Below are 13,811 nucleotides of genomic sequence, written 5' to 3'. Positions count from 1 at the left end.
CTGAAACCAGGTGGAGTGCAAAGACAGAAGCAGTGAAGCCTGTCAACAAGTACCTTGAGGAGATATTTCAAGTTCTCCAGGACATGATAGACAATGAAAACAAGACCAGTGAAACAAGAAGTGACATAAGGCAGCTGTACAACCACATGTTGAGTTACGATTTTCTGATTTTGCTAGGATTTTGGAACAAAGTACTCATTCGCATTGACTGTATTCAAAAGAGGCTGCTGGATCCTAGCATGGACTTCCACAATGCTGCCCTGAATTTGAAAGTCCTCCAAGATCATTTTTATGATGAAAGAGAAGTGTTGGTCAGTGAGTCACTCAAAGAATGAGTCGGTCTCTGTCAAGAATGGAATATTGAAGTTGAAAGACATCAAAGACGAAAGAAACGAATGGCTGATGAGAACTCGAGAGATGCTGGGTTAACAGCTAAGGAGGAAATGGAAAGAGTCATGAGGGGAACACTCGACTATCTTCACAGAGAAATGGATGAAATGTTTGCTCATTTGCCTGACACTGACACCAAGTTTGGGTTCCTTCTCGATGTTGAGGGACTGTGTTACGGCACTGACAGTAACGACCTAAAGAAGAAGTGCGAAAATTTGGGTGAATCATACAGCTCTGATGTTGATGGACAGCAGCTATATGAAGAAATTTTGGACTGCAGAATATTGCTATCAAGGCAGGTCAACATGAAAATATCAAGACCTGAAGAGCTTCTTGAATTTATTGTTCAGTATGGAGATGAGAGCATCTTCCCCAATCTTCGCATTGCTATTCAGATAATGCTAACCATCGCAGTTTCCATCGCCAGCTGTGAGAAATCATTCAGAAAGTTAAAACTAATACTTTCATATTTGAGAGCCTCCATGGGTCAAGGCAGACTCTGCGATCTTGCTCTGCTGAGTGTAGAAAGAGAAGAAACTGAAAAAACAGACTTTGATCACATCATAGACCAATTTGCATCACTGAAAGCAAGGAAGCAGTTATAATTTTCATGTAGTGCCATAATTTGTTAATTAAAAGATTAACGAGCTTGACTTCTATTTTTGAGCTGATATTGTGGTAAAATTATCTGAAAGATGGGTGTCAGATGTTTGGTCAAGTGGGTGTCAGATGTTTGGACAGGGGTGCAATTTCAGCGCTTGCCATAGGCGCTATTTTCCGTAGATACACCCCTGTATAGCCCTGTCAGGAACGGGGGCAGGATTGGACCCAAATGCAGGACGCAGACACTGAAGTACTAGGGGTAGGACAGGATGGGGATGCCATGGCATGCAAGGGGTAATGCAGGCGGGGCTGGATCCCGGAGGTCAGGCGAGGTGGGAGGATCCCAGAGTTCGGACGAGGCAGGAGGATCCCAGTGTTCGTGGCGGGGCAGGAGGATCCCAGGGTTCGTGGCAGACAGGAGGATCCCAGAGTTCAGACGAGGCAGGAGGATCCCAGAGTTCATGGCAGACAGGAGGATCCCAGAGTTCGTGGCAGGCAGGAGGATCCCAGAGTTCGTGGCAGGCAGGAGGATCCCAGAGTTCGTGGCAGGCAGGAGGATCCCAGAGTTCAGACGAGACAGGAGGATCCCAGGGTTCGTGGCAGACAGGAGGATCCCAGAGTTCAGATGAGGCAGGAGGATCCCAGGGTTCGTGGCAGGCAGGAGGATCCCAGAGTTCAGACGAGGCAGGAGGATCCCAGAGTTCATGGCAGACAGGAGGATCCCAGAGTTCATGGCAGACAGGAGGATCCCAGAGTTCAGATGAGGCAGGAGGATCCCAGAGTTTGTGGCAGGCAGGAGGATCCCAGAGTTCAGACGAGACAGGAGGATCCCAGAGTTCAGACGAGACAGGAGGATCCCAGGGTTCAGATGAGGCAGGAGGATCCCAGAGTTCAGACGAGACAGGAGGATCCCAGAGTTCAGACGAGACAGGAGGATCCCAGGGTTCAGATGAGGCAGGAGGATCCCAGAGTTCGTGGCAGGCAGGAGGATCCCAGAGTTCAGACGAGACAGGAGGATCCCAGGGTTCGTGGCAGACAGGAGGATCCCAGAGTTCAGATGAGGCAGGAGGATCCCAGAGTTCGTGGCAGGCAGGAGGATCCCAGAGTTCAGACGAGACAGGAGGATCCCAGGGTTCGTGGCAGACAGGAGGATCCCAGAGTTCAGATGAGGCAGGAGGATCCCAGGGTTCGTGGCAGACAGGAGGATCCCAGAGTTCAGACGAGGCAGGAGGATCCCAGAGTTCAGATGAGGCAGGAGGATCCCAGGGTTCGTGGCAGACAGGAGGATCCCAGAGTTCAGACGAGGCAGGAGGATCCCAGAGTTCATGGCAGACAGGAGGATCCCAGAGTTCGTGGCAGGCAGGAGGATCCCAGAGTTCAGACGAGGCAGGAGGATCCCAGAGTTCATGGCAGACAGGAGGATCCCAGAGTTCGTGGCAGGCAGGAGGATCCCAGAGTTCAGACGAGACAGGAGGATCCCAGAGTTCAGACGAGGCAGGAGGATCCCAGAGTTCAGACGAGGCAGGAGGATCCCAGAGTTCATGGCAGACAGGAGGATCCCAGAGTTCGTGGCAGGCAGGAGGATCCCAGAGTTCGTGGCAGGCAGGAGGATCCCAGAGTTCGTGGCAGGCAGGAGGATCCCAGTGTTCAGACGAGGCAGGAGGATCCCAGGGTTCGTGGCAGACAGGAGGATCCCAGGGTTCGTGGCAGACAGGAGGATCCTAGTGTTCAGGCAGGGCAGGAGGATCCCAGAGTTCGTGGCAGACAGGAGGATCCCAGAGTTCGTGGCAGACAGGAGGATCCCAGGGTTCGTGGCAGACAGGAGGATCCTAGTGTTCAGGCAGGGCAGGAGGATCCTGTTGTTCGTGGCAGGGCAGGAGGATTCCTCATGGCAGCCACATGGTTCCTGGGCAGGGCCGCCACCCAGGCGGAAACACGGAGGCCTGGGCAAGGCGCGGACACCTGGGCAGGTGCGGGGCACAACCCTTAGGGAGCAATGGGTGGAAAGGGCAGAACTCCCACCGGGCAGCGGCAGTCCGGCCGGACCTGCCCGACAGAGGCAACAGGTAGGAAGGGGTAGAACCCCCGCCGGGCAGCGGCAGTCCGGCCGGATCTGCCCGACGGAGGCAACGGGTAGGAAGGGGTAGAACCACCGCCGGGCAGCGGCAGTCTGGCTGGACCTCCCCGACGGAGGCAACGGGTAGGAAAAGGCAGAAACCCCAGCCCGATGGAGGCAACGGGTGTACCTCCTTAAGCCAAAATGATCCAATGGCTCCGTGTGACAGGAGGGCTGGCTGCAAGGCCTGGAGTCCGGAGTCCGCGGACCAGAGCAAGACCCGGAAGGCGGGCTCCGGACTGGACCCCAACAAGCCCATTCACTTCAAAGTTGATTTGTTGAGTGTTCAGAGATGCACTTCTGCACAACGCTGTTGTGACACATAGTTAAATGAGATACTGTTGCCCTCCTGCCCGCTTGGACCGGTCTGGCCATTCTCCTCTGACTTCTCTCATTAATAAGGCATTTTTGCTCATAGAACTGCTGCACACTGGATGTTTTGTTGCAACTTAATAAACTCTAGAGACTGTTGTGTGTGAAAATTCCAGGAGATCAGCAGTTTCAGAGATACTCAAACCATCCAGTCTGGCACCAACAGTCATTCCACAGTCAAAGTCACTTAGATCACATTTCTTCCCCATTCTGATGTTTGGACTGAACAAGAACTGAACTTTTCGACTTTGTCCACATGCTTTTGTGCATTGAGTTGCTGTCAAATGATTAGCAGCTTAGATATTTTTTCATTAGCGAGCAGGTGTACTTAATAAAGTGGCCAGTGAGTGTATATTACAGCGCCTACATTGTCACTTTTTCTAAATCTTGGAAAACCTTATCTAGTAACACTACGAGTACCTTCACCAGAGGGACTGCAGGAGCTGATGCAGGCTCATCTTCTCAAAGGCACTTTGGGATGAGCAATCATTTCTGGCCTTGTCAGCAATGCCCAGACACTGAACAATTTCTAAGTAATGACTTAATATCTGTAATATTGGTTTAGAAATTGCTGGAAAAAAAAGATTAGGATTACTTTATAGTCATAGAAGCTCATCAGGTTGTGGCAGACAAACATGCACATTGGGTTCTGATTCACCAAGAATTACTGGGTGGTTTGCTCCTTTCTAATGTTAGTCTTGCACAAACCAAAAAGTGCCACGTCCAACTTCATAGTGAATGCCTTTCTCAAAATGGCACCTGCCCTGGTTTGCCTCAGAGGTGTCTGTTTGATGCAGACATCATGTTTTGGATCACTCATGGCACCCGTCATGGCCAATAAATACAGGTGCTACTGATCAGTATGTTCTGATGAAAGCTAACCTACTTCTTTATCTGAAACTGCTGTTTGGCATGCTAAGACATTCAAATAGGTTCTGCTTTTATTTCAGATATCCAACATCTGTAATTTCCTTTTGCTTTTGTACATTGTTTCATATGAGATGCACCATTTGCTTAACTCACTTTACCTTATGTGGCTGTACAATAATGTTGGAAAGTTTGATCTGGTCTATCAGAGGCAGTGAATATCCATTGGCAAGGACAGCTGCATAAAACAATAGTTTGTGTGCCAGTTATAAGTATGATAGGCTTAATCGTTAAATTAACAATAGGCCATCTTACAGTTCTGACCATACCTTTTGTTTGCAATTTATTTCTGTTTCAATTTCTAAAAGCATTTCAGGATGCACCTGTCATCCACAACCCCCAAACCACCCTCCTTCTTCAAAAGCCTTGCTCCATTCTTCCTAAAACCATGTTGGATGCAATCTTGTCAACTGGTGACACTACTGCATGGAGCCACGAAGCATAATTAAATGTATGAATTGTTTCATATTGATTTTCCAAAAGTTGATAAAATTAATTTATTTCACCGATTTTCTGATCTTTCTTCCAGTCTTGAAAGCATTGATTCTTTGCAAGTGACCTTAAATAACGTGTAAGCTTTGACAATGAGATAAAACATAGAACACGACAGGACCCTCTAGTTCACTGTGTTCTGCTGATCCTTTAACCTACTTTGAGATCAATCTAACCATTCCTTCCTACATAACCCTCTATTTTTCTATTACCCATGTGACCATTGAAAGGTTTTTTTATATGTCCCTAATGTATCTGTCTCTACCACCACCCTTAGTAGGGTGTTCCATGCACCATCACCGTCTGAGTAGAAAAACTCAACCTCTGACATCCCCCCCCCATACATTCCTCCAATCATATTAAAATTATGCCCCCCTTGAATTAGCCATTTAAGACTTCAGAAAAAGTCTTGGGCTATTCACTCTATCTATGCCTCTTATCATATTGTACATCTCTATTAAGTCATCTTGCATCCTCCTTCACTTCAAAGACAAAAAGCCCTAGCTTGCTCAACCTGTTTTCATAAGACTTGCCATCTAATCCAGGCGTTATCCTGGTAAATCTCCTCTGCATCCTCTTTAAACCTTCCATATCCGATATCCTTCCTATAATGAAACAACCAGAAATGAACACACTACTCCAAGTGTTGTCTGACCAGAGTTTAAAGAATTATGACACCACTTCGTGGCTCTTGAGCTGAATCCTTGCCAGCACACCATATGCCTACTCAATTACCCTATCAACTTTGAGGGGCCTATATACATTAGATGGCTGTTTTATCTAGCTGTCTACATGAACTTTAGCAAGATCTTTGACTAGGTCCTTCATGACAGCCCTGTTTGGAAAGTTGGATCACAAGGGATCTAATGGGGAGATAGCAGGCTGGATCCATTATTGGTTCAGTGGTATGAAGTGAAGGGTGATGGTTGAGAGTCGTTTCTCAAGACAGGAGAAATGGTGTACAGGTGTCCCCCAATTTATGAATGTTCGCTTTATGCCACTTTGCTTTTACAAAAGACCTACGTTAGTAACCTGTTTTTGCATAACAAAGAGGATTTTCGCTTTTACAAAAATTTTTTCCCATATAAATTTATGGTTCTTCGCTTTACGCCATTTCGGCTTAAGGAAGATTTCATAGGAACACTCTACCTATGTAAAGGGGGGGGGGGGGAGACACTTGTATATTGGTGTGCCAGAGGGGTTGGTGCTGAGAATTTATTGTTTGTAATTTATATAAACAATTTGGATGTGAGTGTAGAATTCATGGTTAGTAAGTTTGCTGATAGTGCAGAAGGTTATAAAAAATTACAGGGCATCTTAATTGGCTAGGTATGTGGGCTAAGGATTGGCAAATGGCTTTCAATCCAGATAAATGTGAAGTTTTGCATCTTAGGAGATCAAATCAGGATAGAAATTTTACATTGAATAGTAAAGCCCTGTGGAGTGTTATGGAATTGAGGGACCTCGAATACAAGTGCATAGTTAGCTGAAAGCAGTGTCATAGGTAGACAGGGTGGTGAAGAAGCTGTTCGGCATGCAGGCCTTCACAGAGTATAGGAGTTCGGCAGGAAGCTATGTTGCAGCTCTATAAGATGGTGAGATCACACTTTGAGTATTCTGTACAGTTTTTGTCACCTTGTTATAGGAAAGATGTTATTAAACTACAAAGTGTGCAGAAAAGATTCACAAAAATGTTGCATAGACGTTGTGGGGAGGGGGTAACAGTGTGGGTTGTGTTACAAGAAGTCACTGCATAGACTGGGACTTTAATCTGTGGAACAATGGAGATTAAAGGGTGACCTTATAGAGGTATATAACTTCATGAGGGGCACCGACAGAGTGAAAACATTTAATCATTTTTATTCTGGGGGTGGTGTGAGGTGGTCAAAGCAGGAGGCTAGAGGTTTAAGGTCAGAGGCAAGAAATTTAAAAGGGACATCAGGGGCAGCTTCTGGACGCAAAGGACGGTGTGTATTTGGAATGAGCTGCCAGAAGTAGAGGTTGAGGTGGGAACATGAGCAACATTTAAAAGCTACCCAGATGAGTACATGCATAGGAAAGGTTTAGAGGGACTACGGGCCAAATTAGGGCAGATGGAACTAGCTTGCTGGGCAACACAGTCGGCATGGATGATTTGTGCTGAGTGCCTGTTTCCATGATGTATGGCTCTACCACTCTAGTAATGCAATGCCCAATTAAAGTCAGAATATGAATCCTAATTGTTTTTCACTTTATTAGTAACTATTATTGCCCCTGTTGCAGTCCAGTATTGAAACTGAACCTGTGATTTTAATATTTGGGCCCCATGCCTAAGGAAGAATGTGCTAACATTGAAGAGGTCCAGAAGAGGTTTACGAAAATTATTCTGGAGATGAAAGGGTTAATTTAAGTGGAGTGTTTGATGACTCTGGGCCTGTACTCGCTAGAGTTAGAGGAATGAGGTGGAATCTTATTGCAACCTAGCAAATATTGAAAGGCTTGGATAGAGTGGATGTGGAGAGGATGTTTGCAGTAGTGGGAGAGTCTAGGACCATAGTGTACAGTCTCAGGAGAAATTTATATATATCATATAAGGAGGAATTTCTTCAGCCAGAGGGTGGTGAAGCTGTGGAATTCATTGCTGCAGTTGGCTGTGGAGGTCAAGTCATTTGGTGTATTTAAAATGGAGGCTGCTAAGTTCTTGTTGGCTATGGATGTCGAAGATTATGGGGAGAAGGTAGGAGAATGGGGTAGAGAGGGAAATAAATCAGCCATGATCGAATGGTGGAGCAGACTCAATGTGCCAAATGTCCTAATCTTGCTCCTATGATTTTATGATCTTCTTGATCATCTGCTTATCAGCAGAGTTTACATTTGAATCAATTGAGAGATTTTTGTATTGCTGAGGAAAAAATGGTGATATTAATGTAGAAAATCTCAAGTAAAAGTTACAACTTCTTTTGGTTACTTACAGTTAATGCGTGGTAAAATAACAATGGAAATTAAGAAATCAATTCCAGCTTGTAGACAGTTCACCTGAAAACAAAGTATGCTATAATGAGGAGAAAGCAATTGCATGCAAATAGATAAGTAATTTTGATTGAAACACCATGTGACATTGGGACCCTAATTTCAAGATACTGTAGGCTGGCAGATGGGATGTTGGATTCTGGGCGTTGTAGGTTTATAGGGCTGGGGCAGCAGTAGATCGGCTGTGGGATGCAGTTGAGTTGAGAAAGCAGAGCAGGCCCTCAGGAGAGCCTAAGATTGTTTTGTGGTGTGGGGCTGCAGTGGACAAGGGGCTTCTCTAAGGATTGTCACCTTGTTATGATGGAAAAGTCTGTGAATTCCTGAGATCCCAAGAGGTCAAGGGGAGATTCCAGACAAGGAGCAATCCAACCAAGATCTCACTGCTGAAGCTGGCAGAAGATGATGATGACACATCACAACAGTGAAGGTGGAGCAAGACTGCAGCAGGAAGGGTTCCCAGTGATCTTGCTTTCCATACCACTGCCTGTGCATCTGCCTCCCCATATTAAACAAACTCATGCACAGGTGTTCTCCATTAATAAAATGCACCCTGGCATCTTGGATTAAGTCCCGTGGGGATCAGCAAGTAATGAAGGGGGCAGGTCATCTGGAATTGTGATATCTGGAAGCCCCTAGTCACGAACAGGCACATTAGGTGTTCAATTCAGCCGTTGGGCTCTTGGACTGAGGCGGAAAGAGGATTTCTGCAGCTGCACCCATGACTAAGCAGCCCTATTTAGGACCCACTCTGCTCACCCCTCTTGGGGAAAGGGCTGGGAAATAGCACAAGGGGAAGGGGCTTTGTTCAGTGTGGTGCAGGCAGCGTTTCCATAGGGTGAGGAATAAGCGAACAGCAATGACATATGTCAGACATTCTCCATCTGACATAACATGCCAAAGAGTTCTCATTTCACTGTGGGAAAAAAACATTTTTGATTTCATAATGTTGAAAAAGTCTATGTTTTGTAATTGACATTCTCAGTAGTTTTGTTGGAATTTACTCTTGCTGTGTTTTGGAGGCTTTATTCATGTCAGTGAAATTATCAATCTACGGTGGGAGGGAGCAGCTTAAATTTCTTGTTGTCAAAAGTACAAACATTGTACCTGAAACTAAAGTCTGATTAATACTTACTTCAAATGGACCAATGTTAGATTTCTTTAAAGATAATTCTACTCTAAAGAAGAACAGAAATACATATTATGAAAAGTTATTTTTAATATTAAACTAACACCTCATTGAAGGTTTTGTAAAACATAGGGTTTAAGAAAGGAGGGAAGAAAGACCAATAAGATCTTGCATCAGTCTGCATTATATCCATAGAGGATTTTTAGTTCTAGTGCACATTCAAGGGCTCATCCTTTGAATAACTCACCACAGAATACCCAGAACCCTATTCTTGCTAAAACAATACTATGGTGGTGAAAGAAGTGTCGTACCATGCTCTTTCCTGGTCCCATCACCAATTTCCCACCACCCCTACCTCCTCATCCCCAGGCACACATATAGACAGGCACGCACAAACCACAACGGCTTGTTGATGACAGGTTACTTATTAACAGTAATGACCATTAAGATATTGTGAAGTGTTTTAGAAACTTTCTTTTGGAAATAATCAATGCTTGAGAATTGCTTGGCCCACATGTTACTTGTCTCTTGTAATTCTAGATGCAAGTTGGTGTGGCATATAGGCAAGGGATGAACTGCACAATCCTCATATTTCAAATCCTCATCCCCCAATTCTCTAAACCCTTCAATGTCAGCCTAAGTTTGCTAAAATGATTAGTTTATGCAAACTGTCTTAAGTACCCATATTTGCTTTTTATTCTTTCACCTCCTATCCTGATTATACTATTAACTACTTTGTTTCACAAGTTTTATACCAGCTGATATTGAAAGTAACCCATTCTTACAAAACACCATTTATTTCCTCAATGAACTCTTTGAATGTGTTCTCATATTGCCAAATTTGTGCTTTCCTTTTATTGAATCTCACGTGTGAATTATAGCAATCAAATTTTCATTCCATGCCATAATGCAGAAGTGTTTGTAGTTAAAGCCACATATGAAATGAAAGTGAAAAGGATTAGGTATGTGCTACCTGTGACTACTGCGCTTCCTCCAGATGCTCTGGTTTTACAATGACATGAAAGGGGAACTGGCCGAAGTTGACTGGAAAGGGACATTAGCAGGAAGGACAGCAGAGCAGCAATGGCTGGAGTTTCTGCCAATAATGAAGGATGTGCAAGAACAAGAAGAAATTTTTGAATGGAAGAAAGACACTCCCGTGGCTGACAAGTGAAGTTAAAGCCAAAGTAAAAGCAAAAGAGAGGGCATACAAGGAAGCCAAAGCTGGTGGGAAGATAGAGGACTGGGAGCTTTTAAAAACTTGCAGAAGGAAACTAAGATGTCATTAAAAAGGAAAAGGTGAATTATGAAAGGAAGCTAGAGACTAATATCAAAGAAGATACTAAAAGCTTTTTTAAGTATATAAAGGGTAAAAGAGAGTTGAGGGTAGATATAGGACCAATAGAAAATGACACTGGAGATATTGTAATGAGAGATGCAGAGATAGCAGAGGAACTGAATGTGTATTTTGCATCAGTCTTCACAGTGGAAGACATCCGCTGTATACCAGACATACAGGAGTGTCAGAAAAGTGAAATTTGTGCAGTGAAAATTACGATTGAGAAGGTGCTCAGGAAGCTTACTGGTCTGAGAGTAGATAAACCTCCTGGACCTGATGGAATGCACCCTCGGATTCTGAAGGATGTAGTTGGAGAGATTGCGGAGGCATTAACAATGATCTTTCAAGAATCAATAGATCCTGGCATTGTACCGGATGACTTGAAAATTGCAAATGTTATCCACTATTTAAGAAGGGTGGGAGGCAGCAGAAAGAAAACTATAGACCTGTTAGCCCTACATCAGTGGTTGGGAAGTTGTTGGAATTGATTGTTAGGGATGAGATTACAGAGAACCTGGAGGCACATGACAAGATAAGCCAAAGCCAGCATGGTTTAGAAACATAAAAAACCTACAGCACAATACAGGCCTTTCAGCCTGCAAAGCTGTGCTGAACTTGTCCTTATCTGAGAAACTACCTAGGGTTACCCATAGCCCTCTATTTTTCTGAGCTCCACATACCTGTCCAGCAGTCTCTTAAAAGACCCTGTCGTATCCGCCTCCACCACAGTTGCTGGCAGCCCATTCCACGCACTCACCATTCTCTGCATAAAAAAACTTACCCCTGACATCTCCTCTGTACCTACTTCCAAGCACCTTAAAACTGTGCTCTCTAGTGCTAGCCATTTCCGCCCTTGGAAAAAGCCTCTGACTATCCACACGATCAATGCCTCTCATCACCTTATACACCTCTATCAGGTCACTTTTCATCCTCTGTTGCTCCAAGGAAAAAAGGCTGAGTTCACTCAACCTATTCTCATAAGGCATGCTCCCCAATCCAGGCAACAGCCTTGTAAATCTCCTCTGCACCCTTTCTATGGTTTGCACATCCTTCCTATAATGAGGTGACCAGAACTGAGCACAGTACTCCAAGTGGGGTCTGACCAGGGTCCTATATAGCTGTAACATTACCTCTCGGCTCCTAAACTCAGTATCACGATTGATGAAGGCCTGTATGCTTTCTGAACCACAGAGTCAACCTGCGCAGCAGCCTTGAGTGTCCTATGGACTCGGACCCCAAGCTTTCCTCTGATCCTCCACACTGCTAAGAATCTTACCATTAATACTATATTCTGTCATCATATTTGGCCTACCAAAATGAACCACCTCACACTTATCTGGGTTGAACTCCATCTGCCACTTCACAGCCCATTTTTGCTTTTGCATTCTATCAATGTCCTGCTGTAACCTCTGACAGCCCTCCACACTATCCACAACACCTCCAAGGAATCTTGAAAGGTTCCCTGAAAGGAATCTTGCCTGACAAACCCACTGTAATTTTTTGAGGAAATTACAAGCAGGGTAGACAAAAGAGTTGTAGTAGATGTGGTGTACTTGGATTTTCAGAAGGCCTTTGACAAGGTGCCTCACATGAGGCTGCTTAGCCCATGGAATTACAGGGAAGTTACTAGCATTGGGTGGAGCATTGGCTGATCGGCAGAAAACAGAGAGTGGGAATAAAGGGATCCAAGTCTGACTGGCTGCCAGTTACCAGTGGAGTGGGGTTCAGTGTTGGGACCGCTACTTTTTTATGATGCATGTCAATTATTTGGACTATGGGATTAATGGATTTATCGTTAAATTTGCCAATGATACAAAGATAGGTGGAGGAGTGGGTAGTGTTGTGGAAACAGAGAGCCTGCAGAGAGACTTAGATAGTTTAGGGGATTGGGCAAAGAAGTGACAAATGAAATACAATGTTGGAAAATGTATTGTCATGCACTTTGATGGAATAAATAAACAGGCAGACTATTATTTAGATGAGGAGAGAATTCAAAGTGCAGAGATGCAAAGGGACTTGTGAGCCCTTGTGCAGGATACCCTAAAGGTTAACTTCCAGGCTGAGTCGGTGGTGAAGAAGTCCAATGCAATGGTGGAAGATGGTCATTCCAGGACGAAAGAGATGTCTTCCTTTTTTAAACAAAGGGGCTTCCCTTCTTCCACCATCAACTCTGCTCTCAAGCGCATCTCTCCCATTTCCTGCACATCTGCCCTCACCCCATCCACCTGCCACCCCACTCAGGATAGGGTTCCCCTTGTCCTCACCTACCACCCCACCAACCTCCAGGTCCAACGTATAATTCTCCGTAACTTCCGCCACCTCCAACGGGATCCCACTACCAAGCACATCTTTCCCTCCCCCCCCCTTTCTGCTTTCCACAGGGATCATTCCCTATGCGACTCCCTTGTCCACTCGTTCCCCCCCCCATCCCTTCCCACCGATCTCCCTCCTGGCACTTATCCTTGTAAGCGAAACAAGTGCTACACCTGCCCTTACACTTCCTCCCTCACCACCATTCGGGGCCCAGACAGTCCTTCCAGGTGAGGCGACACTTCACCTGTGAGTCGGCGGGTGTGGTATACTGCGTCCGGTGCTCCCGGTATGGCCCTTTATATATTGGTGAGACCCTACGCAGACTGGGAGACCGTTTCGCTGAACACCTACACTCGGCCCGCCAGAGAAAGCAGGATCTCCCAGTGGCCACACATTTTAATTCCACGTCCCATTCCCATTCTGATATGTCTATCCATGGCCTCCTCTACTGTCAAGATGAAGCCACGCTCAGGTTGGAGGAACAACACCTTATATACCAGCTGGGTAGCCTCCAACCTGATGGCATGAACATTGACTTCTCTAACTTCCGTTAATGCCCCTCCTCCCCTTCTTACCCCATCCCTGACATATTTAGTTGTTTTTTTTTCTCTCTCTCTGCCCATCACCCTGCCTGTTCTCCATCTCCCTCTGGTGCTCCCCCTCCCCCTTTCTTTCTCCCGAGGTCTCCCGTCCCATGATCCTTTCCTTTCTCCAGCTCTGTATCAGTTTCGCCAATCACCTTTCCAGCTCTTAGCTTCATCCAACCCCCTCCGGTCTTATCCTATCATTTTCTATTTCCCCCTCCCCCCACTACTTTCAAATCTCTTAGTATCTCTCCTTTCAGTTAGTCCTGACGAAGGGTCTCGGCCCGAAACGTCGACAGTGCTTCTCCCTATAGATGCTGCCTGTCCTGCTGTGTTCCACCAGCATTTTGTGTGTGTCGTTTGAATTTCCAGCATCTGCAGATTTCTTCGTGTTTGCTCTTGAAATATTGTGTGTCATTTTGGGCTCCTTATTTTAGAAAGGATATACTCATATTGGAGAGGGTTCAGAGAAGATTCACGAGAATGATTCCAGGAATGAAAGGGTTACTGTATGAGGAACATCTGGCTGCTCTTGGGCTG

At 45.4% G+C, this 13,811-nt stretch overlaps 1 protein-coding gene across 1 annotated transcript in view; it reads right to left on the bottom strand.

The window, feature by feature from the left end:
* LOC140736380 (bactericidal permeability-increasing protein-like) overlaps window positions 1–13,811 on the bottom strand; it is an 85,478-nt gene that overhangs the window by 4,799 nt on the left and 66,868 nt on the right. The window contains exons 13-15 of the mRNA XM_073062363.1: window positions 9,042–9,084; window positions 7,852–7,915; window positions 4,510–4,586 (exon numbers count right to left, since the gene is read on the bottom strand). Of these exons, the coding sequence (XP_072918464.1) occupies window positions 4,510–4,586; window positions 7,852–7,915; window positions 9,042–9,084 (184 nt within the window). The remainder of the gene's footprint in view (window positions 1–4,509; window positions 4,587–7,851; window positions 7,916–9,041; window positions 9,085–13,811) is intronic.

The sequence above is a fragment of the Hemitrygon akajei genome, chromosome 11 (assembly GCF_048418815.1).
Source record: "Hemitrygon akajei chromosome 11, sHemAka1.3, whole genome shotgun sequence".
Taxonomy (NCBI): Eukaryota; Metazoa; Chordata; class Chondrichthyes; order Myliobatiformes; family Dasyatidae; genus Hemitrygon; species Hemitrygon akajei.
The sequence above is the reverse complement of the archived record's forward strand: the minus strand, read 5'-3'. Positions and strand labels throughout refer to the sequence as shown.